Here is a 27,661-nt window from a genome sequence, read left to right as displayed (position 1 = left end):
TGCAATTACATACAAGAACGAGAAAACACACAGTAAAAGGATCTCTAAGTGAACTTTTAGAATGAAGCTAAACGACCAAATTTCAGTATACACCTATCCTAGAGAGTCTCAGACACTCCAGTTCAAGGCAGTACAGAGGAGCACAGAAAGAAGGCTTGTACATCATATACATTTATTCTCTTCTACAAAACCAGTCAGAACCTTGGCTTTCCTTTATCTTCTTCAAAACACAAAGTGCACTCAAATTATCTTTTGACATAAAATATCAGTCACTCCTGACACTCGACTTTAAATTAAAACACATAAGCATATAAGGAACAGTCATATTTGCTTTATTTTTAAGTTCTATTAACATAACTAGTATGGTCCTATTTACTTTTCTGATCTTTTAAAACTTCATACGCTTTAAGTTAAAAAAAGAGTTTGAAATTTAAAGAAGTTATTTCTCATTTCGTATGCCTAAGGAAAGGCAAAACAGCTCAGAATAACACCAAAAAACCCCCAAAAAACCCACATCATTTAAATTTGCTTTGCAACCGATTTCTGAGTCTCATTTGATTATCTCCTGATCTTAAGAGATGTGGGGATCCACAGCATCACAAATACAATAAGCCCTCCATGAAGAAGACCTGGCCTGCAACAAGCATCTCTGGCGCCCAGGTGGTCACCCTGGCCATGACCACTTCATTTTCAGACCTCTCCACTAGTGCCTAATGGACGCTACACTATGTACTGAAAACATTCAGAAAAGGAAGGCAGAAACCACAGAATGTGCCCTGAATTCAAAGGGGCCTCAGGGATCCTCCCACTGATGTTCCAGGGTCCTAAAAGCAGGGGCGTTTCCATCCTGAGGCCCCTGCGCCCGGGGCTCCCTCTCCAGCAGGGGGCGTAGCAGGGCATCACCGAAAGACAACTGGACCTAGAAGCAGCACACCTGAGGCAGCACACCTGAGGCTGAGCTGTGGGACCACTACTACCTGTGGCCTATGTCTCCACTCACACGACCTTGGAGCTGATCTTGAATCATTGATAAAGTATCAGTGACATTTCCTCTGCCAGCTCAAAGCACTGTTTTATGTTTTGTTAAAAAAGGAATACATAATGCAGTACCTGTAAATTATATAATACTATAACTATTAGAAATTAAGGTGCAACCAGGATTTTTCCAAGGCTATCTGCTTAGTTTCTTGAAAATTATCTACGGTATGGTGCATTAGCGAGACACATTCTTAATTTCAAGAATAAGTAAACTGAACTCATAGATCAATCAACAAGACTCATCTCAGTGCAGGGGACCAAAAATTATTAGAATACCTGAAAACTGAATAAATTCAAAGAAGCTTCCTTGCTATTCTCATTAGCAAATAACAAAATTAAAACCAACAATAACAACATAACTTTGCCTCTTGGAAGTTTCAGAGAATGAATAATTCAGGATGGGTCATTTTTCCAGAGAGAGGTACTCTGATAAAAACCAATGTGAAAAAAAAGGGAGCTATTTCGATGGGACAATTTTTAAAGTGTAATGCATATTTTTCTGCTCTCTGAAACGGGGTGGGATATAGTATAAAAAGCCCTCTCCTGGGGACTTCCCTGGTGGTGCAGCGCTTAAGAATCCGCCTGCCAATGCAGGGCACACGGGTTCGAGCCCTGGTCCGGGAAGATCCCACATGCCACAGAGCAACTAAGCCCGTGTGCCACAACTACTGAGCCTGTGCTCCAGAGCCCGCAAGCCACAGCTACTGAGCCTGCGTGCCACAACTACTGAGCCTGAGCTCTAGAGCCCACGAGCCGTAACTACTGAAGCCCATATGCCTAGAGCCCGTGCTCCCCAACAAGAGAAGCCACCACAATGAGAAGCCCACGCACCGCAACGAAGAGTAGCCCCCACTGGCCGCAACTAGAGAAAGCCTGTGCGCAGCAACGAAGACCCAACGCAGCCAAAAATAAATAAATAAATTTATATATACACACAAAAAAAGCCCTCTTCTGAGACTACAAGTAGCCTAATGATTAAGGGCTGTGGTAGCACGAACACGGCTCTTAGGCCAGGGACCAGAGTCTGCTACTCACTCACTAGTTTTACAACCCTGAGGAAATTTCTAAACCTCTTAGTGCCCTGGGGACGTACCCTGTGAAACTGGGGTAATCACGGGAGACACTGTAAAAGTTCAATGACAGCATCTGTCAAAGTTACCTCATAGGGTAGTAACTGGTAAGGAGGAAGTGGGGCGAGAGAGGATGAGCACTAAATACACCAGTATATATAGCAGCCCACAGCACCACAGACCAGAGCCATGCTTCTTGAACGCAATTATTTCTATGGGAAGATTACGAAGGAGGTTCTAAAGCAAAGGTATGTGCAGTTCAGAGGACGGCCTTCCCTGCCTTCTGCATCCTGACGTCTAGGACTCTGCTGTGCTTTAACATATCCATGCGTTCTGGAGATGTGTGTGGACGTGTGGCTCCACAACCAGCTGGTTCTGGAAGCCAGCAGATTCCATCCTTTTCACAGCGTTTCATGTTTCCTTTGCTCCTGACACCCACTCTGTCCTCAACTGCCTTTTTTTTTTTTTTTTTTTTTTACCAGCTTAGCACCCCTCTCCCCTCTTCTGTTTAGATGCTTCTACTGAAAATCAGATAACCGAGCTCATATAATTGAGAAATAGAAATGAACAGATTTTGAGGGAAGACTTCTCCATGAGTGTTTGTGGACTTCAAGACCCATATTTTGGCTGATTTCAGAAATCTTTTTTTTCTTACTTTTGAGTCTATGTTTACTGTAGGTGAGGTCGCTCTAAAGCACTTATATAGATGGTACAGCGTTTGTATAGCTTATAATTACTTAGTTTATTTTAAAAGGCACACATAGTAAAACGGTTACAGTCTTAAGTAATTATTCCAAATGTAAAACAGATTTATATTTTATTAGTTTTCAGAGTCTTGAAGTATAATTTCTTAAAATAATCACCTATTTCACCAAAGCATTTTGGCATTACATGGTCAGAAAATTATTGTCATTAAGTCAAGGAAAACACATCTATTATTTTATAAAGACACATGTGCTCAGTCTCTACCAGCAGAGTATAAGTCATTAAGTAAGGGGTGAGGCTCAAGCTTCTGTGTTTTTCAAAACGGCCCTTAGACACTATAGAACCCCTGGCACAGATGATAAATTTCTTAACAGTCATAAGTAGAACAATTAAATTAGAAGCTTATATTTATACACTGCTGGTGGGAATGAGAACTGGTGGAAAACAGTCTGGCAGTTCCTCAAATGATTAACCATATAATTACCATGCGGCCCAGCAATTTCACTCCCAGGTAGAAACCCAAGAGAAATGAAAACTCATGTCCTCGCAAAAATTTCTTCATAAATGTTCATAGCAGCATTATTCAGAATTAGCCGAAATGTGGAAACAACCCACATGCCATCGACTGATAAACGAATAAGCAAAATGTGGTATTATCCACTCAATGGAATATTATTCCACAATAAATAAGAATGAAATTCTGATACATTCTGTGACATGAACCTTGAAAATATGCTAATTGAAAAGCCAGTCGCAGAGGACCGCATATTATTTGATTCCATTTATATGACATGTCCAGAATAAGCAAATCTAAAGATACAAAATGTAGATTAGTGATTGCCTTGGCTGGGACGGATGAAGTGTTGGGGTGACGGCTAAGGGGTATAGGGTTTCTTCTTTGGATTATGAAAATGTTCTAAACTGATTGTGCTGATGAAGGTAAAAGCCATGGAACTGTAGAGTTTAAATGGGTGAACTGTATGATGTGTGAATTGTATCTCAATAAAGCCATTAAAAAAACAACAGAAAAATCCTGGAATTTTAATACTAGTCACGCAGCATTTTATGAGCATTAAATGAAGGCAAGTAAGCTCCTGGTGCATTGTAACTATAAACGGAGTGACTTTTCTCTGTTGTTCTGGTATGGATGGTGTCTTTACCCCCTAACGAGACACAGCCGAATGGAAAATCCAGCTAACCGGGGATTCCATTTTGGTTCAGCTCTCCATCCTCAAACCAGAAGCTTTAATCTTTAGATAATGCAATCCATAAAATGAAGGAGGTTATCTAAATTTTTTTCTCCAACTCCTTCCATGCTAATATTCTGTCTGCGAGTCAGGAGGAATCAAAATTTTTGCTTAAAGTGAAATTTATATTTATTTACCAACAGGCCTTACAAAACAGCATTACTGTTTACTCAAGTTATAACCAGTTTTAATCAAACCTCAGATTTAACAAGTTTCTCTTATCAAATGGAAGTCATAGGACAATCAAAATCTCAAGTTACCCATTCTGTTGTGATTACAACAATCTTGATCAAAACCACAAAACCTTCTTCAAAAAGGCCCATACAGATCTTCCTCAACTTACAATGGGGTTACGTCTGGATAAATCCTTCGTAAGTTGAAAATATCATAAGCTGAAAATGCATGTGATGCACCTAAACTACTGAAGCTTAGCCTGGCCTTCCTTAAAAGTGCTCAGATCACTTACATTAGCCTACAGTTGGGCAAAATCATCTAACACAAAGCCTATTTTATAATAAAGTGTTGAATATCTCATGGAATTGATTGCATACGATACCAAAAGTGAAAAACAGAATGGCTGTCTGGGTCCAAAATGGTTGTAAGCGTATCAGTTGTTTCCCCTCGTGATGGCGGGGCTGACCGGGAGCTGCAGCTCACTGCCTCTCTGCCCGGCCTCACAAGAGAGGACTGGACCACGTATCACTAGACTGGGAAAGGTCCCAATGCCATATCCCAAAGCACGGTTTCTAGAGAATGCATATTGCTTTTGTGCCATTGTAATGTCAAAAAACCGGTTAAGTCAAACCACTGCCAACTGGGGCCTATCTGTACTACTGGTTATGCTCAGAATTACTGAATATTGGGGGACTCATTGAAAGGACGTGTAGCAACCAGTTTCTGCAGACACCTGCAAAAACAAAACGCGTGGTGCTTACTCACCTCCAGATGTCGCTTCCCTTGGAGAACACAGAGGACTTGATGACTTCCGGGGCCATCCAGGCATAGGTACCTGCTGTGCTCATCCTGGTGGTCCTGTACCACTCTCTCGCTAACCCAAAATCCGTAATCTTCAATGTCTTATTGCAGACGTCATCATGCTCTATCTTCTCCAGCAGCAATACTAAAGAAGAAAATCAAAGGTGGAACACTTTCATATTTTTATCATTTTTCAGTTACAATTTTTCTTTGGCTTTTAAAAAAACACAAGCTTCACTGCAGTTGGCAGAGTACTGAGAATGAACCTGCATTTTACCATTTTATCTTACTTACATCTCGTTTTTCATAACCTTTAGTGGGTCGTTTGTGCCTCAAGTTACAAGTTTAAAAAAAATCCACAGACACAGTACAGCTTTAGCACTCTTTATGAGAAAGTAAATGATTTCTAGGGGCAAGAAACATTTACTGAGATATCACAGGTAGAATCAGAAGTCTGTGAAAGTTTACCTGATAGGAAGAAAATATTTACATTGTTTTTCTTCTAAGAAATTAGGTCCTGATCTAAATGCGGAATCTTTTCTACTGAATGTTTTGGAGAATACTGCAAATAGACAGCATATTACCATAAATCATTATTACTGAAGATTATCTTATATTAAATTTGCAAATTGCTTATAGATATGATAACTCATGAAGATATTTTACGAGATATGCTTGCTTTACCGAAGATTGAAATACAGCAAAAAGTAACAACTTCAGAGAAACATTATCCAGTTGCTGGTTTCCCCAGGCCCCAGCCTCCTGACAAAATACAGAATGCACAAGAGCAGCTTTCAGGAACCGAGCTGATGCCAGGACTGCCCCGAACTCTGTGCAGCAGGAGCTAAAACAACGGAGCTTCCCATCACTGCACACCTGCACCCGCCTGCCCCGCCCTTCCCGGTGCCTTGAGTCCCTCTCTCCCCTGGGTGACTTCTCTGCCTATAACCAAGCAGAAATGTCTCTCCGGTTTTCTATGAGCCTCTAATGCAGCTCCACATCCACGCCACTCCTTACCATTTGCTACAAAAGGAATGGTTTAAACCTACTGTTTTTTCTAACTTATCTCCTCACCCCTTCCTTAAAACCCAGCCTTCCAACCTGCAGCGCAGTTGTTCTAGTTCAACCGAATGCCCCACAGATGGCCCGTCTCCACTTCCCTGCCACCATGTGACTTCTGGCTTCACTGTCCCAAACCTGAATTACAATCGTTCTCACTGGACTGGGTGCTGTCCCTCTCTCCTCTCTCACCCACATGCCACCCCGAGCAGATTCATCTTCCTCTAGTGTCGTGGCATCCTTTTCTTTTTTTAAACCTCTCATGAATAAACTACCGATACATGTCACAACAGGGATGAATCTGAAAACCATTCCGCTAAGAGAAAGAAGCCACACATGAAAGGTTATGTACTATGATCCCGTATGACATCCTGGAAGAGGGACAGAAATCAGACCAGCGTTTCTGGAGACTGAGGGGAAAGGTCTGATGGCAGCACTACACGGGAGAGTTTTTCTCCGGGTGATGCAAATCCTCTCTTGGTGGTGGTGGTTACAGGATTATATACATTTGTCAAAGCTCATCAAACTGAACGCCCTCGGGGTGTGTGTGTGAATTTTTATATAAATTATGCCTCAGTAAACCTGCATTAAAAAAAAAATTCCATTGTTCCCCATAACTCAGGGAGAAGGTCCACACTCCAAAACCTGGGCATTCACAGCCCCTGGATTCGCACAGCAACCTACACTTCAAACTACGCCCCGTGCCTCTGCGGACGAGCTTGCTCTGCTCCAGGCAGGCCGGCTGCTCATCCAGCCCAAATGATACCTGCTCAGCGACACCTTCCAAATACCCCCAAGCCGGGAACCATCACCTCCTCCACCCTCCCGTGAGCTCTGTGTTTCTGTGACAGTTCTACGAGGCACCAGGTACCAGACTGTGTGCTTTCATCAGACTCCTCCACTGCTGTTAGCTCTGAGACAGTGAGTGTGTAAGTGTGAAACAGGGAGCGTATAAGTGAGGGAGAGAGAGTGTGTGTGTGTGTGTGTGTGTGTGTGTAGGCGGCGAGACGGCAGGGAGAGGAAGACAATGGTGAGAAACTCGTGCAATTCACGCTCACCCGCGTGCACCCACTGTGTGTCGTGTCTGATTCAGCGCACCCACTCTGTGTCGTGTCTGATTTAGTGTTTGCAGGTGAAATTAACAAAAGGGGCCCATTCTTATGTTTGTCCTTTGCCCATGCCACTTCCCATCTAATAGAAATAAGAACCAAGTCCTAAGAGTCACTAGCCATCGTCAGTATTCACTATATTCCTTGTACTTTACAAGTGCTATTTCATTCAATCCTCGCAAAAATCCCAAGAGATAGGTCATTATCAGAGGATAATCAGTACTGAAAAAAATTCAGCAACACTGAATCCAACTGAACAGTAATCCAAACTTCAGAGTTAATAGAATATATGTCTGGGGTGGGGGAGAGTTGTTATTCAGGTTTCACCTTGAAAAATAACATAAAAATCAGTTTATTTTATTCTTTATTTAACAACATTTTTGTCATCGTTGCAACTATGCACTAACTCTTAGAAGGACAAAAACGAACAAGCGTGGGAGGTTTCTTAGACTAAATTATCCAGACAAAATTGGAGACTAGCATAAGACACTTCAGGTTTGATCTGTGGAATGTGGTCCTAAGGGGGACCACTGGCCCAAATGTTACAGGAATAATGAGCGTTGACTGAGCACATTCTGTCTGTCAGGTACACTTACAGGTATTTTAATCAGATAATCCCCACCACAATGCTATAGGTGGATATTATTAATCATCTGTACTTGACAGATAAGGACACTGAGACACAGAGATGTTGAGCAATCCATCCAAGGTCACACAGCTGAGGAGCAGTGCCACTCAAGCAGTCTGACCCCTGGGTCCACGGTCCTAACTACTGCCTGCATTGCTCAGTTGACAGCTTTTATCAATTTTTCACAAGCGATTTCTTTATCCTTTGGAAATCTCTCTGTATGCAGGTGCCCATTCTCCTGCTTTCTGATTTCCTGCCACTGGATAGTTATCATCTGATCTAAGTAGAGGCGCTGTGGCATAGTGATGGAAGCATGCACTCCAGGGCCAGACTGCTCGGTTTGGACTCTGTGCTTCTGCTTCCTTGCCCGTCATGGGAATTATGACAGTACATACATCATAACGTTGTAGAGAGGAGGAAATGAATACATGTAAAGGGCTCAGAACAAGGTCTGAGACACAGTAAGCATTTTGAAAGGATGACACATACATATACCTACACACACCCTTTATTGATGGGTTTGAAAGTGTGTTTAGCAAACCTTCAAAATCACTTTCACGGATGTCAGGAAATCCTGTCACTCTGCAAGGCCTGAAATTTCACTTTGCAATAGATTCACATTCCTACCATCAGTTTAGACAGTCACAGAAGTCACAGAGTTAATGCAACTGGAGAGAAGCAACATGAGACAGCTGAGTGGGGACTTATTATAACAAGTCGCCAACACTGAATAAATACTGCTGTGTTGTGATATTCCTTTCCCCAAGCGATCTTCTAACTGTAAGATCTGGAGAGCAAGCACCTCCTCCTATCCCCCAATCACCTAATGCAGTACCTCTACATCAAATGGCCAATGGAACAGTTTCTATTAAAGATAATTATCACCAGTTCCAATAAGATTATTGCCCACCATTTATTAATCCTCTTCTATGTAGAGTCGCTTCCACTCACATAATATCTCATTGGATCCTCATGCCATTCTACGAAATGGAAATTACAGTCTCCAGTTCACAGTTCAGAAATGTCATCCCAGATCATACGGCTACAACACAGGGCCACACTTCAGATCCCATCTGCACGACTATCCTTCCAGTCTTCTGTGCTACATATAAAGCTACCAGTTATAAAAAGGGGGCAGGGCTTCCCTGGTGGCGCAGTGGTTGAGAGTCCGCCTGCCGATGCAGGGGACATGGGTTCGTGCCCCAGTCCGGGAAGATCCCACATGCCGCGGAGCGGCTGGGCCCGTGAGCCATGGCCGCTGAGCCTGCGCGTCCGGAGCCTGTGCTCCGCAACAGGAGAGGCCACAGCAGTGAGAGGCCCGCATATCAAAAAAAAAAAAAAAAAGGGGGCAGAACAACCAGAAATTTCATTTTGTTAATTTCTGAATTTTCCTTCCTTCCATTCAGTTTAAGGAATATTTACTTCTCAGTCCTGATGCCTCATGAATATCAAGAAAAATAAATATCTAATCCTTTAAAACCCTATATACTTAGGCCACAGAAACAAAAAAGAACAGGTAGATTAATTAGCTACTTCATCAGCTGTATTACATTTTTCCCCCTTATAATACATACTAATTTCACTTTTAAACAATGATATCCTTACCACCAAAAAAGACTCCAAATTAATGATCAAGATGGCTTGCAGTTCTATAAAACTTTGTTTTCCAAGACACTTTCACATACATTATCTCCCCCTTCTGAAAAACATCCAAATTCGGAAGACGTGAGGAAGCACTGATTAAAATGGGCATTAAAAGCATGCTATGGGGCTTCCCTGGTGGCGCAGTGGTTGCGCGTCCGCCTGCCAATGCAGGGGAACCGGGTTCGCGCCCCGGTCTGGGAGGATCCCACATGCCGCGGAGCGGCTGGGCCCGTGAGCCATGGCCGCTGAGCCTGCGCGTCCGGAGCCTGTGCTCCGCAACGGGAGAGGCCACAACAGAGGGAGGCCCGCATACCACAAAAAACAACAACAACAACAAAAAAACAAAAACAAAAAAACAAAAACCATGCTATGTCCCCAGGCCCCAAGTAAGGCCTGGCAGCCCTTAAGGAGCAAAAAGCTCAGAAAGGAAACTCTAAAATAAATACAAACGGAACTCCAAGTGAGAACTAAAAGGTAAATATTTTAAATTGATTGCATTTCTCAAGCGATGCCATGGCAGAATGCAGTATTAGCAGCTTTTGCATTGCGGGCTTTAAAACACCTGCCCTCACCCGGAGTCCAAAGTTTCCAGGGGAGCTTTCAACTAACAGAAAACAAGTTAAAATAACACTCTGAACGTCAAAAGTTTAGAGTTCCATGAAAGGCCCATTGTTCTGGATTCTATTTCAGAGGTGTTCAGCAGAATTCCTCAAATTCCTTATCTTTGGGGCAAAGTGACCGAAACCAGAAATAGCCAGTGTCCCGACAGGTCACGTGACCGGGCACCTGGCCAGGTTTCAGCCCAGGACAGGCTGGCGGTGCTTCCGCCTCCTGACCTCACCAGGAAGAGGACCTCCGGGAATGACCATGCACAGAGGGGCACATCCACTCTCTGGGCCACAGAAATGGTCAATTCTCGTTAGCGACCTAGCGACCAGTGTTTCAGCCCCCCGCTTGTGCCACGTCCGTAAAGATTTTTGACCCCCATTAGCCCCATTCTTTAACAATCAGCCTCTACAACTTGTGTTTTGTCTACTTATTCAACCATGAGGCACTCGATTTTTCCGGCTCCTTTGAAGTTCCACTTTGGAATTTTCCGAATTATAGTATATAATGTATATTTTTAAAAGTAATTACAATGTGTCCATTCTATTTCCTCAACGTTTATGGGAGTGCTGGTCCAAATTCCATTTGAGTCAAATAGGTTCATTTTAATTAACCTTTAACTAGGAATATGTTATCAAAAAAAAAAGGTCATAAGAAAGAAATCAGTTGAGAAAAGCAACAATGGGAAAGAATATACTAACAAAACACCTGAGTCTCAGTCTAAGACAGGAAGGTTACTCTGTGAATTTCAACCCTGAAAACAATCAACCATTCATTTACAGGGAAAAAAATGATAACTTTCTAAGTTTACCAAATAGCACCGATTTTCCTCACATTTCTTCCGTCTATTCCCGCACCTAGACCATTTGCTCACCAGTCTCTGGAGGCCTTCGTCCTGATCTTCAGGTCCCTTCTCAACCTCGGTCTCCATGATCTTTTCAGCTCTTCCTGGACTCTCCGAAAGACACCCTACACTCTACGATTCTGTGTATTTAAAGCCACTTCTAAGAAATACGGCATTGCATCAGTGTCTCTGAGCTCCTGGTGCCTGCTGCGTGGACTGCCTGCCCCTTGCATCCTCCGCAAAACCATACCTGGCCTCCATTTCCCACGGAAGCAACCGGGCACCAGCCCTGGATTCACTGCACTGCAGCACTAACTGTGAGACTGCCTTCAAGTCCACTGGCCTTTGGAATCTCATTTTCTCCTTCTAGTAAAAACAAAACAAAACAAACAACAGAAAACAAAATGTGCAGCTTCGTCACTGTCCCCCTGTTCCCATATTATATGAGCCGGTAAAGATCAACACCATGTCCCCCTGGGGGCCTTCCTCATAACCTCACTAGAAGTTCTCTGCATTTCTAACGCACTTAAAGCTGTGCCACTCCCATTACTACACTTAAACATTGCCTTATCTCACTTGTGGGTCTCACCTCTGTAACTAAATTGTAAGCCACTGGAGGAAAGAATTTGCACCCAATTAATATTTGTTCAATATTGGTTTATTTCTACTGCACAGCACCTACCATTTTTACTTTTTTTTTTTTAAATTTTTTTGCGGTACGCGGGCCTCTCAGTGCTGTGGCCTCTCCCGCTGCGGAGCACAGGCTCCGGACGCGCAGGCCCAGCGGCCATGGCCCACGGGCCCAGCAGCTCCGCGGCATGCGGGATCCTCCCGGACCGGGGCACGAACCCGCGTCCCCTGCATCGGCAGGCGGACTCCCAACCACTGCGCCACCAGGGAAGCCCTACCATTTTTATATACTCAATAAACAGTTGTTACATGAGTGAGTGACTACTGTAAGAGGAAGAATGACCAGGAAGACGATGAAGTAGTATAAGCCTTTCCATGTCAAGTCAGCTGCTGATTACAGAAAAGCAACTCACCTGTGCCCTCCTAAACAGTACAGACTGTTTTAGAAGTAATGATAACAAAGCAGTTATTTGGATATTGATCCATCAGCAGTGATTGACACAGCTGATCATTCTTCCCTGAATCACGTTCTTCTCTGGCTCCCCAGCATCACGACATTCCCCCGTTTTCACTCCTTTTCTAGCTGTTCCTTCTTCTGGCTCCTCCCTGTCTCCAGGGCCTCTAATCGATGGTGACCCTCCAGGACTCAGTCCCTGACCTCTGGACTTTCCTATGAGCACTCAGTCCCCAGATAATCTCAGCCAATCTCAGGGCTTTCATGCCACAGCCATGCGGCCCACTCCCAAGTGATCGCCTCCAGCCTGGTTCTCCGTCCGTTCTCAAAACTGCAGCCGTGTGATCTGCTACAATGGCACTCAGAGCCTGGGCCTCAGCCCAAACGTCTCCAGTGGCTGACGAGACCCTGCGAGGTCTGACCCCCTTCTCCCTGGTGCCCCGCGATTCCCTTTCACGATTCTCCTGTCACACCGGCCTCCTGCTCTGGGGAGCAATTTCCGTTCCCTCTACGAAGGTTTGTTTCCCCCAGGTGACCCACTCTCTCACTTCTTCAGGTGTTGCTTCCTTTTCTGGAAGGTCTCCCTTAGCCATACATTCTAAGCCTTCAACCCCTCACCCCAACATTTTCACCCTCCTTTTCAACTTTTAGTTTTTCTGCTGAGCACTTACCACCCTCCACCCTACTACATCTTTCACCATTTACCCTTTAATGTCCATGTCGCCCACTGGCATGTAAATTCCAAGAGGGGAGGAATTTGCTTCTGCTTTGCTCACCACTGACCACCCGGAACCTGGAGTGTCCCTGGCACGTAGTACACAGTCACCAAATAACTGTGATGTGAATGAAGGAGTCAGCTCGCTAAACACAAGGAGAGAGACTTCTGCAAAGTCCAGAGAGACAGAGAGACGCGGTCAGCTAAAACACAGCTTCACATTGCTCTTAACACCAAAAGCAAACGCCACGGTACAAACCTTTTCATGGACACACACAACACACAGTTTTAATGAGAAAACTTCTTACATTTCATTGTGTGAAAATCTAGCTCTCTATTTCTGTCAGCGGAGTATTTTCAATACTTTGTCAAGGTATGGAACAAAGTAAACCGATGAGGGAGGAATCTTCCACCACATGCTACATTAGCATATTAGTAAACAGAAAGTAATATAGTTGATATTAGAGTCAGTATTTGCAGAAAACCTGAAACAAAATAACTCCTCAAAGTCAATTAAGCCAACAATCACTCAAACATCCTATAGGCAATCAAGATACTTCCCCCAAATGGCAAGTGATTTGCTCTTTTTCAAAGAGCGTAAAAAAATGTCCTAGTAATGAACTCTGGTAGTGAAACAGTTACAACGGTAACTTAGTACCTCCTGCCTTCTCCCTGACCCTCAACTTATCAACCCAAGTTACAAGTAGACCTGCCAAAGCGTGCAGATGGCAGTACTCCCTAAAGGAACAAAGCTCAGGACTGTTTCCTTGTACCACTGGCTGGCCTGGATCAAGTGAGTCAGCTGAACTAAGAAGACCCTCACACCCAACCAAGATGAATAAATGGATGACAACATGGCACTATATTTTGCAGAATGAATAATAATAAAGTCCTTGGGTTACAAAGAATTGTAGAAAACTTTTAGGTATCAAGGAGTTCACACACACACAAATTAGGAAACATTTAAAGCCCTCAGAGAGCTTCCAAACCATATGTAAAAATGAGTATAGTCACCAGCTTACATTTAGGTTTCATCTTACAGTTTATTAAATACTTTGACAAATACCAGGGGTCAGCAAACTATATCTTATGGGCCAAACGGGAGACTTGAACAGTTGCAAACGAGACTAGATGGTCTGCAAAGCAAATCATATTTATCATCTGGACCTGCAGGGGAAAGTGTGCTGACGCCAGGCATATACTTTCTCACTGATCCTCACATCATCCTATTCAGAAAGTCGGGGCCCATGAGCCCATGGCTGGAGAGTAGTAGATTCAGAGCCCAAATCTTAGACGCCACAATAGCACCATTTGTCCCCCCAGGTCAGTGGGACAAATGCTTGGATGATCCTTTCCCCAGAGACACAAGCCCCGAATAAGCCACCCATACCCTCACTTAGCGCCTACTGTGACCCAGCCATCCAATGTCACCAGACAGTTCACTGGATTTGGGATACAGTCTGTGGCCATGGTGGAATTTCTATACCAACCCAGAGAACCATGAGAAGGGACCCACACATCTGGTCCCTTGGACAGCAGCTTCCAAACTTGGCTCTACACCTGAATCACCCAAAAGCTTTTTAAAAAAATATCTTGCTGCATCCCAAGCTCAGGATGGATTGATGGATGGATAGGGTGAGGTTTGTATTAAAGCAACCTAGTAAAACATTAATGGTAGAACCTAGGTGGTGAGTGCACAAGTGTTTACTTAAAAGTTCCTTCAACTCTGTATAATCCAAGATTTTGAAAATAAAATGTTAGAAAAAAATTCATTGCTTGTTCCCAACTAAGGCAACCAAATCAGAATATCCAAAAGTGAGACAGGGAATTTTATTTTTAGAAGTTTATGGGGAGCTTTTGAAGCTACATTAGGTGTGGGAGCAACTACTCTGGAGTGCCATTCTCCATCAGCAGAACTGGCCATCTAGCCTAGGGGTTTTCAAAGTATGGTCCAGGGACCCAAAGCAGCCCTAAGGTGGAGACAGATTAAATTCAGAAGCAGATGTGAATGTTCATCTGTCTTCCTTTATGTCATCAAAGTGAGCTTCAAAAGAGTAAAGCAATGCCACTCACCTCACTAAATTTGTTTTGGAAAATAAGGGTTTCCCCCTACATTAACATGTAACGGATCTATTGTTACTTTTATATTAAATGTCTTCAGATTTATCATTTTAAATTTCTAATATGGTAAATATCAATAGCTAGAACCCACATCAACAAAAGCTCTTTGGGGTTCTGATAACAAACATCTGAGAACTGGTAACCAACGTACTCTATGAAGAAGATAAAAGCTCAAGTTCTGGGATTAGAGGCCCTGGATTCAATTCTCTGACAAGTGGAGTGACCCTGATCAAGTCAATTAATCCCTGGCTTCAGTTTCTTCATCTGTAAAATGGGGATACTTAAAGTACCTACCTCAAAAGGTCGATGTGAGGAATAAATGAGGATAAAGTTTGGACAATACCCAGCATCTAGTAAGCATTAAATAAATGTCAGCTATTGTTTCTGTTACTACTATTATTTACTTAAAGATAAAGCAATATTTGAAGAAGATGAATTGTAAAAAATAACTAAATTCATACTGATTCAGAATCAGTTGTACAAATTTGTTTCAGGCTCCAAAATAAAACCAGCATAGTTTGCCCAGCCTCACCAGGAAGGCTTCTTCTGCCCCCTAAAATTCCTTCATTCTACCTTTTGGGAGCCCTTCAAGTACCACTGAGGGTTTGGAGACAGTCACACTGAAATTTGGAGTTAAAATCATCAGCCTGACATAGTAAATCTGGCCATTATTTTCTAACTCTGGTGAATCAGAGGAAGAAAGTGATCTAAATTCGCTCATTAAACAAATAGTGATTATAAAAACTAGGCTCTGGTCATAAATGAGAAATAATTTATGCCAAACCAATGTCCAAGTATTTTATTTTCTATTTCTGCCCTGATAGCCTATGATAGATACAGTCATAAAGCAAATTATCCCAAGCTTATACGTTTTTCTTTGTAGATGTTTGTCTTACAGCAGATCAGAGCACTTTCCTCCTCAGAACTGTCAATGGCTCGCTTTTGCTGTGAGACAGTCCACACTTCTCAGCGTGGCATTCAATGCCATGTTGTCTGGCCACTTGTTAAACGCCTGTCTCCTTCCCAACAAAAGCCCGTCTTCCTTTCTTTCTAGCCACACCTGACTCCTAACTGTTCCCTAAAAAAGCCACCTACTTTCACGTGGAATTTACCCAATTGCCTAGGAAGGGATAAAAAAATATTAAACAGATTTTCCCTGCAGTATCAGAAGTCAAGACTTTCAGGCTCAAGGAGGTTATATCACTTGCCCAAGGTCACACAGCTTGTAGAGGAAGACACCAATATTCAAACCCAGGTCTGACTTCAAACCCAAGGCTCCTTCCGGTGCTGCACTATTCTGGAAAATTTCAACCCTCACAGGCTAGTGTGGGAAAGCAGGAATTACAGACAGCCTTCTGAAACAATGGAGATTTCCCCTCTTCTCTTTCCATTCCCATACTTTAATTCACTTGACAATGACTACAAAATGATCAGAGATGTACAGTGAAAAGTGAGCATAATCCAGAACTAAATTACTGCCCCTTTCAACTATAAAAAATGAAAGTGGACTATTTATTTTTTAATATGCAAGCATAAAAATGGTAGGGGAAGATGTGGTGACCTGTTCTGATTGCTTTTCTTCCAAGAATACATCTTTAGCCAATTCTGTTTCACAAGCTGATTAGCTCTCTGTCACCACTGGGCTCTCTGGACTGATCTCCCTGGACCCTTGGAATAGGAAGAGGCTGTGGTATGAAACTGCACAGACAAGAGAAGGGAGAAGACGCATTTCTCTTAACTGATAATAGCGTAATTAATAGCTCCCCCAGATCACTCTTATGAGTTTTTTAAGCACCTTATCTGGAGATCACGTTGGCTATAATTTTCTCAAATAGTTCCTTTATTAACACTGCACTAATGAGAGAAGCTAAAACAGAATTCAGATTCCTTTTGTAGTTTGTTCTAGCAAAAGCTCTAAATTGCATTTCATAATAAATCTAACTATGTCTATTTATAGACTGTAGATATCCCTGTAGATAATTATATACATAATAATTACTCCCAGAGGGCTAAAAAAAAAAATCAGGATAAAAAGATGCTTAATCACTGAAATAAAAAGTACACAAATAAGCAGCTACCAAAGTCTCTGGCTCAGTTTGTCATGGAACGCTTATTTCCTGCTTAAAAAAAAAAAAAAAAAAAGGTAGAACACAGTAAGCAACATTAGTAAGAAAGGAACCATAAATCATGCCATGCAATTTTCTTTCAGTCCTGAACTACACCAGAATAAACAAAACACTTAAGACTAAATTCTAATAATTCAAACCCTCCTCAGCAATTCACATACTGTACCATTTTCTTTTCTCTCCGTCCTGGTAACTCCCCTGAAAACCACTTCCATTGCTACCGCCATCAGTCAAGTCAGTGTCTTCTCTGGCCTGGAGCACCTCCCCAGCCTTCACTCAGGCCAATTACTAGTCCACTCTTCAGAGCGGCCAGGGTAATCTTGGAGACACAGACATCATCCTTCTCTCCTTCGCTCTCCACCCCTCACCATGCTTTCTTTTCTCGACAGCACTTCCCGATATTTGCATGACTGCCAACTATCTTCCCTATCAGACTAAGCCCTGTGTCGGTGGGGACACTGTTTGCCATCTGCTTTGCCACTGTGCCCCAGGGCCCAGAACTGCCTGGTACAAGGTGGGCCCTCAAAATCTGTTGAATAAATGAGTTCCAGCTCATGATGATTTTTCTCTGCTCTGAGTGTACATAAAACTGGCCCTTTTCACAGTAACTCAAGGTTGCCTTGTCTTGCTCTCTAGTTGTGGTATACAGATTTAGCAAAGCGTTTCCTATTTACTTTGCATCTGGGAGTGACAGGGCCTAGCATATTTAAACAACATAAATGATGCTTAAAATTTGCTAATGTGGCTCAACTTTCAATCTTTTGCTATCTGTTAGAGAAGGGACAAAGTTGTTTGTACCATCACAAGATCAGCTTTTATTTCAACATAAACATTGTCTCAGACTATATGACAGAAAAAAAAGAGACCAATGAGAAAAGAGAAAAAGAAAACATATTGAGAACCATATCTTACTTTGATAACTTTAAACATTTGCTTTAAACAATAATTTCTACTAGCTCGGGTCCAAGCAGTCGTATACTGGCTCTTTGTTACATGAGTAGACTAAAGAATAAAACTAAAATTCAATATTGATTTTTAAAACCTTGTTTACATTATCATTAACTCACTACCACCATTAGCAAATAACCAATGAAGTCAAACAAAATACACTGTAATAGAGTCTCTGCTGTACCCAAACAGTCTGAACAAGAAGTTATGGCTTCAGGTCTTCCCTGGTGGCACAGTGGTTAATAATCCACCTGCCAATGCAGGGGACACGGGTTCGAGCCCTGGTCCGGGAAGATCCCACATGCCGCAGAGCATCTAAGCCTGTGTGCCACAACTACTGAGCCTGCGCTCTAGAGCCCGTGAGCCACAACTATTGAGCCTGCTGCGCCACAACTACTGAAGCCCGCAAGCCTAGAGCCTGTGCTCCACAACAAGAGAAGCTACCGCAATGAGAAGGCCGTGCACCGCAACGAAGAGTGGCCCCCCGCTCGCTGTAACTAGAGAAAGCCTGCGCGCAGCAACGAAGACCCAACACAGCCAAAACTAAATAAATAAATAAATAAATTTTAAAAAATTTAAAAAAAGTATGGCTTCATATATTATAAGAGGATCCCAAAGTATCTGCATTTATTCATTGAATAAATAATGCCAGAGCCAAGATAAGGCAATGTGCTAGATGCTGTGATCTGCACCTTTTAGGCCCCATTCAAAATGCTATGTTGTAGAAATTTAAAAACTATAAAAGTGGTCATATTGTAACAAACATTTGGCTAGGTGAGTAACCTAGCCAATTAAGTCTTTTTAAAAGTACAATACTTCAAGTGCAAAGGCAACCCTGCCTGACAATTACAGAAATTAAAATGCTCCAGGAAGTTTGGCAACTTATTCTGAGGGTGAAAAGTCTTTCGAAAACTAAGTTACAGCATATAATCACCTTCAGATTACATAATATCTCCCAGAGACACAGTAGTCTACTTGTTCCACCCTACAAGTTTTTCTGGTGTCAATAAAAACTATTTAACCACGTTATTATTCCAGGGTCATATTATTTCTTTTCACTATTTAACAGTATTAGTCCTTTTAAAGTTTTTCATTTATACGTTGGAACATGGGTTAATCTAGCCTCCCATGCTTTTACAAACACTAGCAAACTTGCTCTTCTTTGTGAACAGGTCACATGGACCTCAAGCATTACTATGAAACAGCCTAAGCATAATGCAAAAGTAATAGTTACAGACCCTTTAATTTTTCCATCTAAGGACGAGTCCAACCCAAATAGTTTGCCTGTGTTGGTGATTTTTTTTGTTTTTTGTTTTGGCTGCACCCCAAGTCATGTGGGATCTTAGTTCCTGGACCAGGACCAGGGATTGAACCCGTGCCCCCTGCAGTGGAAGCTTGGAGTCTTAACCACTACACCACCAGAGAAGTCCCTGTGTTGGTGATTCGATGTCCTGAAACAGAGTAGGTTTGTAAAAGGCCAGGTTCCATGTCTATCACAGAACTGTGGCAACTGCGAAGAACCAGAGCAAGCAGGATGCTCCTGCTGTCCTTAAAATACCCGGTTCTGCAGGAAGCTTCCGACAGACAAACGCTCACAGGACTTCACTGGGGAGAGGGGCTTATGGGGTCCATGGACAGGACACTCAGAATGTGAAGTGATCTGCAATACTGAAGAACAAATTTTAAGCAACTAATGCTATTATATCTTTTATACGATGAAATTTAATAGGATTTGTGTTTAGTTCATTTGTCAGTTCCTTACTGACATCTGGAAAATGCACCCTGATTTATAAACAAAGTGAATGATGTAGGCCAGGTATTCGGGATTTCAAGTACCTGCACAAGGACAATGAATTTGCTCTGAAATCCACCCCAAAGTGCATGATGGCACAAAATGGTGTTTCTGGGTCTGGAGACTATTCACCAACACTCAAGCCACCGAACCGATAATGAAAACCTACTTCATGGGCAGAGACATCTGAACGAAAACTCTTTGGAAACGTCAAAGGACACGAAGCCATATTTGAAGTGGGAAAGGAGAGACCTCAACACAGTGCTTGTAAAGCTGAAAGAAAGGGCAGTTTGATGTAGGTCACTAGGCAAGACGTGGGGCCATGGGTTCCCGAGGAAGGCCTCAGTTTGCAAAGTTCTATCCAAATGAACCACTTATTGTACCCAAAGGCCAAACAGCACCGTGAGATTTCCAGAAAGCCCCGATATTTTACAACTGTGTCTTCGGCAAGCAAGTCTGATCTGCCTTTCTAAAAAAGGCACCTGAGAGAAACCCGGCAAGGTAAGTGTATCACCTGCCCCAAAGCAAGTAACCAGGGTCCAGATGGCCCTCTGAGCCCCGGAAGGCCGGCGCAGGAGGGGCTGCCGGCGTCGGGAGGCCGACCCCCGCCTCCTTTCCCCGGGCACCTGGCCCCGTGGAGCCCGCCCAGCGCCCGCACGGAGGTGGGCTGCGCGGGGCGCGGTTGCGTCCTCCCCTCCCCAGCCCCCGCCCTCACTTACTGTTGCTGGACTTGAGGTCCCGGTGCAGGATGGGCACGACGGCCTCCTCGTGCAGGTAGAGCATGCCCCGCGCGATCTGCACCGCCCAGTTGACCAGCACGTGCGGGGGGATGCGGCGCGCGCGGCGCGGCCCGGGCGCGCGGGGGTCCGGGGCGGCGTTGGCGGCGGCCAGCGCGCGGTTGAGCGCTCCGCCGCGGGCGAACTCGAGCACCAGGCAGAGGTGCGGCTGCCGCAGGCATACGCCGCGCAGCTCGATGATATTGGGGTGCCGCAGCATGGCGAAGAGCCGGGCCTCGCGCCGCACGCTCTCGGCCGCCGCCGCCGCGTCCTGGTCCGGGTCCCGGCGCGCCGCCTTCACCGCCACCTCCTGGCCCTGCCAGGTGGCGCGGTACACCTGCCCGAAGCCGCCGGCGCCTATGAGCTCCTGGAGCTCCAGCCTCTCGAAGTCGACGTGCACCGGCGAGCCGGGCCGCGGCGGCGGCGGCCGGGCGGGGGGCGGCGCGGGGCGCGCGGCCGGGCAGCACGGCGCCACGTAGTTGGCGGGGAAGATGCCGAGGCGCCGCTGCACCTGGCCGGCCCACCAGCCCTCGTCGCCCGACACGGCGGCGTCCTGGGACAGCACCTCCACCAGCTGGCCGCGTCGCAGGCTCAGCTCGTCCTCGCCGCGCGCCTCGTAGTCGTACAGCGCGGCCCACAGCCCCGCTCCCGCCGAGGCCGAGGCCGAGGCCGAGCCGCCGGAGGAGGCGGACGACGACGACGCGGAGCCGGCGGGGGCGCCCGGCGCCGGCGACCCCGGCCTGTCAGCCGCGACCTCGGCGCCCGCCAAGGCCATGGGGGGCGACGGCGAGGGCGAGGGCCGAGCGCGGGGCGGCGGGCTCAGCCTCGGGGGCGGCCGGGGGCGCGCATCGTCCGGCAGGGTCACCGCCTGCGCCCGGGAAGGCAGGGAGGAGGAGTCGGGGCTCGGGGACGGCTGGTGTTCACGGGCCCACTACCTGGAGGCCACGGCTTCAGCCCCCGTTCCTCCTCGGATGCCTCTGCTGCTGCAGTGGTCCCAGCGGCCGCCGGGGCTGTCGCTCCATGGTGGCGCGCTGGGCCTGCGGACTCCCTGGAGCACGCTCGGCCTAGCCGCCGCCTGAGCCCGCCCCCAGGGTCCGCCAGGCCCCGCCCCCTTGGCCAGACACCGTCTGCGCCCGCCCCCTCCGGGCCCTCCCCGCCTCGCCCCTCCCCCTGGGTCCGCCCCGCCCCCTGGGCCAGACACCGCCCGTGCCCGCCCCCTCCGGGCCCGCCCCTCCTCGCCCCTCCCGCAGGGGCCGCCTCGCCTCCAGGGACAGCCCACCTCACCTGAGCCCACTCCGCCCCCAGGGTCCGCCCACCGCACCCGGCCGGCCCCCCCACCCCGGCCCTAGGCCGCCCTCGAGGCTCTCGCTCCGCGGCTTTGGGTGTGCCGCGCCCTTGTGTCCCGGGAGGCGGAGTCAGCCCTGGGCTGCGAGAGGTTTCGGGGAAATTGAAATTAAGCCCAAGGTCAGGCTCGGAGACTACTATTCTCCACTCTTCTCTGGAAGCCGGTGGCAGCGGGTGAAGAGGATCTGGTGTCTTAGGCGGGACGGAGAGTGGGCTGAGCGTCGCGGTGCGCCTCGGGACAGGTCCAGAACAGATGGAGAGCGGTTGCGGACCGCTCACTGGGCGGCGTGCAGCCCAGGACTGAGGGGTGACGGAGCACCGGGCAGTGAGCCGCGGGTCAGCGGGGAGCTCATCCTTGGTGACAGATAATCCCGCGTATGTCTTTACTGTCTGCTCAAAAGGGAAAGGACCTGTGAACCCATAGGTTCGGGTGTGGAAGGCATTGGCAACCACTGAGTGCTCGAGACCCTGGCCTTACATATTCCCTATGGAAGGCGAATAAAGCAAGAGAGTCTGTTCACAGAAAATTAAGTCCTCGCCGATGTGCTGGCTCTTCGTTTACCGGGTGTACGTCAACATCCTGGGAAGCAGGCCTCCACCCTCCTCCATTTGCTCTGGGTAGCGAACGATAACCTTCTGACAGCGTCGGAAAGTGAAGCTTTTATGTTTGGAGGCTAGGACAGTTTCAGGTCTAGGGAGAGGAAGGAACTTTGGGATTTTATTGTATGAACATGTTTTCTTCTCTGTAATTTTTGCATTCATTAATTTAGAGAAACCTTCATCTTTGAGGGTTTACTGGTGATGAGGGCTGTGGAAGGAAGTACCATAATTAGTGCTCCTGAAAAAGACTGCCACCGTGAGATGTAGCCAGCCTCTCTTCCTCTGCGGCCGAAAGCAGCAGTGCCCAGCCCAGTGTCACAGGGCCTTTCCCTCTCCACCCTGTTATCCCAACATGCTACCCCTATTTACTGTTCCTACTACAATCGCGACAGGCCACGATATCCACACACCCGTGGACCTCTTCTCTATATTGATGGAGATGTTGGACAAAACCCTCCAGGTGTGAATACATCTAATTTAATTAATATTTATTTAGCACTTACTCTAGTCTAGTCTCTAGGTGTAAGAGACTAGGCTAAGGATTGGAGGTTACAAAGCCCCAGATCTAGAGAGTAAGAGAGAATAAGTAAGTGCCAGGACAAAAGAATAAGCCAAGTGTCCTGGGCTCAAGGCAAAGGAACAATCAATTATGCCTGGGTTCTCTGGGGGATGCTTTGCTGAGTGTCATTTGAGCTGTGTATGACTAGGATTAATAGAAAAAGGAAGAAGGACATTCCAGGCAGTGTGAGCAAAGGCATGTGAGTACAAATAAACAGTGGGCTCAGTGAACCGCTAGAGGTTGAGAGTTTCCTGTGGCAGGAGGTGAGGCTACAAAGGTAGAAGAGAGTGCAACTGTAAAAATCCTAAAGAAATGAGAGTGTCCTGTAGGAGGCCAGCGTCTCCTGAAGTGTGGGTCCTTTACTACCAGAGAACAGAGACACTATTTTGCTTTTATAAAGATAGGGCATATAATAACATTGAATTGCATGATAAGAAAGTCATTGCCTTTGCAGTTTTCTTTCAGTCTTTCAAATTATACCATTTATTGGCTGTGTGACCTTGAACAAGTTACTTTACTTCTCTGTGGCTCAGTTTTCTCATCTGTAAAATGGGAATTATATGAAATAGTACCTACCTCATAGGCTGGTTGGGAAGACTAAATAAATTAATAGATGGAAAGTCTTGCGAAGGTGCTTAGCACGTAGTAAGTTCTCAATAAATATTAGCTCTTATTGTGGTATATATATACAATGGGATATTAGCCATAAAAAAATGCAATAATACCATATGCAGCAACATGGATGGACCTAGGAATCATCATATTAATTGAAGTAAGCCAGAGAGAGAAAGACAAATACCACATGATATCACTTGTAAGTGGAATCTTAAAAAAAAAAAGAGATACAAATGAATTAATATATAAAACAGAAATAGACACATAGACACAGAAGACAAACTTGTGGTTGCCCGGGGTGGTGGTGGGGAGGAGGGATAGACTGGGAGCTTGGGATTGGCATATACACATTGCTATATCTGAAGTAGATAACCAGCAGAGACCTACTGTGTAGCACAGAGAACTGTTCTCAGTATTTTGTGATTGCCTGTAAGAGAGTCTGAAAGGGAATGTATATATATATATGTATATGTAAACATATATATATATATAGCTCACTTGGCTGCACACCTGAAACTAACACATCATTGTAAATCATACTTCAATTAAAAAAAAAAAGCTGCCAGAATGAGCTGGTCACCCTGTGTGTAATGATCTAACAGTATCACCGCATCAGGGGTGTCAGTGACAGGCCATTAAGGCAGTAAACTAGGCATTATTTATCAGGGTATCTTTGGTGCAGATGCTGTGCATTTAACTTTTTAAGCCCCCCTCAAATCATTTGGCTGGGAATGGATAATTACCCTGAGAAAAAAATATTAGCTCTTATTATTAATACCCTTTCCAATGAAGAGAGCAAGCAGTTCCTCTTATCAGTCCCTTTAGCAAACCTAGTTTCTAATTATTTTGTTTTTCTAGTATTTACATGTATGGTTGGCCACAGATAGCCCCAGGTTGCAAGTTCTGTTGCCACATGAGTTTTGGGGCTACCTTACAGGATGAGTTTTGGTTTTCAGAGCTTTTTGGGTTCTAGAATTGTGGATAAGGGTTTATGGGAAATGCTCAGGATAACCCCACCCATGTTTCTAGCTTAAGCAATTAGGTGGATGGTAATGATGTTAAATGACCTAGGGAATAGTTTAGGGAGAAGGCTTTTTTTTTGGTCATGTTCTATTTGGGATGATTTGGGGACAACTAGTTATAGAGTAGGAATGTCAGAGAATCAGGAGATCAGAAAGGAGAGCATTTATGGTGGGAACGGAGTTTTGGAAGTAATTCTCTAAGCCAGTGTCAAACACTTGACATGAACTATTCGGGCCACATAGAGAGCAGGGGGACCCAGTGTGTGCTTCTGCGTTAGAAGCCCTGTCCACAGCTGGCAGACATCCGCCCCGGCAGACTCTTCCTGCCCTTCAAGGGCTCTCTGCTGCCTTCCAGGGCCTCAAGCCTCTCAAGTTCCAGAGGGATCCGTCCTCAGGGCCTTCTAAATTAGCTAAACTTGACCCCTTGCTTGACTCACACACCTGATACAAAGAGGGGTACCAAGTGGTTATCTCTCCACACACCACGATTCAGAGACTCATCCTGTGGACCCCCCCTTGAACCTCCAGCAGTGCGATCCCCTGGGTCCTTTTCCCCATTTGGGACCTCTGAGCAGGAAACTGTCCTGGCAGGGAGTCTGTCTGTGCTTGATTATTCCTAAAATTTATCATTTGTTACTTTCACATCTGTTTTTTTTAACCCTCTGAATCTTACAGCTGGGGAAGTAGCATAGGTGTCCTCTGCTACTCAGAGGTGAGTGCTGTAGCCACGCCCACTCTGTCTGGCCCTGCTCATTCCACCAGGAAGACAGTAACAAAAGAAGAACAGAGTGTGAAGACAGAACTGGAGTGACAAATATATTTAAATAGAAGTTGATAAAAATAAGAAACAAGGGGGAAGACTTTAAAGATCAGACAAAGAGGGTAGCAGGTTGGTGTTAGTGAAAGCAGAGGGAATGGCCCTATGGATTTGCTCTCCTAAAAGAAAAAAGTTGGGGGACTTCCCTGGTGACGCAGTGGTTAAGAATCCGCCTGCCAATGTAGAGAACACGGGTTCGAGCCCTGGTCCGGGAAGATCCCACGCGCTGCGGAGCAACAAAGCCCGTGCGCCACAACTACTGAGCCTGCATGCCACAACTACTGAAGCCCATGCGCCTAGAGCCCATGCTCCGCAACAAGAGAAGCCACTGCAATGAGAAGCCCACACACCGCAACGAAGAGTAGCCCCCGCTCGCTGCAACTAAAGAAAAAAGCCCATGTGCAGCAACGAAGACCCAACCCAGCCAAAAAAATGCTGGTTCTAGAAGGAGAACCAACCCTTAAGAATCACCTTCTTGACATACAGATGGCCCACAGGCACATGAAAAGATGTTCAACATGACTAATTTTTTTTTTAACATGACTAATTTTTAGAGAAATGCAAATCAAAACTATAATGAGGTATCACCTCACACTGGTCAGAATGACCATCATCAAAAAGTCTACAAATAATAAATGCTGGAGAAGGTGTGGAGAAAAGGAAGCCCTCCTACATTGCTGGTGGGAATGTAAATTGGTGGGGCCCTTATGGAGAACAGTGGCCTTAAAAGACTAAAAATAGAGCTACCATATGATCCAGCAATCCCACTCCTGGGCATATATCTGGAAAAGACAAAAACTCTAATTGCAAAAGATACATGCACCCCAGTGTTCATAGCAGCACTAGTCAAAATAGCCAAGACATGGAAGCAACCTAAATGTCCATTAACAGTTGAATGGTTAAAGAAGGTGTGGTACCTATATACAATGGAATATTACTCAGCCAAAAAAAAGAATGAAATAATGCCACTTGCAGCAACATGGATGGACCTAGGGATTATCATACTAAGTGAAGTAAGTCAGAAAGAGAAAGACAAATATATGATATCACTTACATGTGGAATCTTAAAAAAATGATACAAATGAACTTATTTACAAAACAGAAATAAACTCACAGAGATAGAAAACAAACTTATGGTTACCAAACAGAAAGGGGGGATAAATTAGGAGTATGGGATTAACAGATACATATACTATATATAAAAGAGATAAACGACAAGGACCTACTGTATAGCACAGGGAACTATATTCAATATCTTGTAATAACCTACAATGGCAAAGAATCTAAAAAAAAAACATATAATGTATATATATATTTATATATGTATATATAACTGAATCACTTTGCTGTACACATGAAACATTGTAAATCAACTGTTCTTCAATAAAAGATAAATAAATTTAAAAAAAGAATCATCTCTTTGGGAATCTTACTGTAATTAATTACCACTGCCTCTATTATCTTAGCTCAGCAGTTCTCAAAGCATGGTCTGTGGGCCCCAAGAGATCCCTGAGACCATTTCAGGAGGTCTACAAGGTCAAAATTATTTTCATAATTACACTAAAATTATTTTCATAATTACACTAAAGTATTATTTGCTTTTTCCACTGTGTTGACACTTGCACTGATGGTGTGAAAGCGATGGTGTGAAAGCCATGGTGTGAAATCAAGGCAGTGGTACTGAATTGCATGAGTAATGATTGCATTCTTCAATGTTTCACACTTGCAGTTAAAAAAGAAATGCTGTGTTCATTTTGAAATGTCCTTGACAAAGCAGTAAAAATTTTATTAAGGGACTTCCCTGGTGGCACAGTGGTTAAGAATCCGCCTGCCAATGCAGGGGACATAGGTTCAAGCCCTGGTTGGGGAATATTCCCACATGTCTCAGAGCAACTAAGCCCATGTGCCACAACTACTGAGCCTGCGCTCTAGAGCCCACGGGCCACAACTACTGAGCCTGTGTGCCACAACTGCTGAAGCCCGCACACCTAGAGCCCGTGCTCCGTAACAAGAGAAGCCACCGCAATGAGAAGCCCGCTCACCGCAACGAAGAGTAGCCCCCGCTCGCTGCAACTAGAGAAAGCCCACGCACAGCAGCAAAGACCCAGCACAGCCAAACATAAATAAATAAAAATAACGTTTAAAAAAAATCAGCTTTAGTTGTGCGCAGGGAGACAACTTACAGTGAAAAAAAAAAGAGTAAGAAAGTGGAGGTGG

General features: G+C 45.0%; 1 protein-coding gene and 1 long non-coding RNA gene across 8 annotated transcripts in view; one reads left to right on the top strand and one right to left on the bottom strand.

The window, feature by feature from the left end:
* Nucleotides 1-11,346, top strand: part of LOC114484492 (uncharacterized) — an 80,383-nt gene extending 69,037 nt beyond the window's left edge. For 6 of the 7 annotated variants that reach the window (XR_008616098.1, XR_008616097.1, XR_008616096.1 and 3 more), the window contains 2 exons: nucleotides 6,717-6,961; nucleotides 10,943-11,346. This is a non-coding gene — a long non-coding RNA (uncharacterized lncRNA). The remainder of the gene's footprint in view (nucleotides 1-6,716; nucleotides 6,962-10,942) is intronic. The other variant, XR_008616099.1, reaches the window with a different exon arrangement.
* The window catches only part of MAP3K21 (mitogen-activated protein kinase kinase kinase 21), a 51,086-nt gene extending 29,824 nt beyond the window's left edge, over nucleotides 1-21,262 (bottom strand). Inside the window, exons 1-2 of the mRNA XM_024115735.2 lie at nucleotides 20,431-21,262; nucleotides 5,000-5,180 (exon numbers count right to left, since the gene is read on the bottom strand). Coding sequence (XP_023971503.1) covers nucleotides 5,000-5,180; nucleotides 20,431-21,262 — 1,013 coding nt within the window. The remainder of the gene's footprint in view (nucleotides 1-4,999; nucleotides 5,181-20,430) is intronic.
* Between the last annotated feature and the right edge of the window lie 6,399 nt (nucleotides 21,263-27,661).

The sequence above is a fragment of the Physeter macrocephalus genome, chromosome 20, assembly GCF_002837175.3.
Source record: "Physeter macrocephalus isolate SW-GA chromosome 20, ASM283717v5, whole genome shotgun sequence".
Lineage (NCBI taxonomy): Eukaryota > Metazoa > Chordata > Mammalia > Artiodactyla > Physeteridae > Physeter > Physeter macrocephalus.
This window is presented reverse-complemented; position numbering and strand designations above follow the sequence as displayed.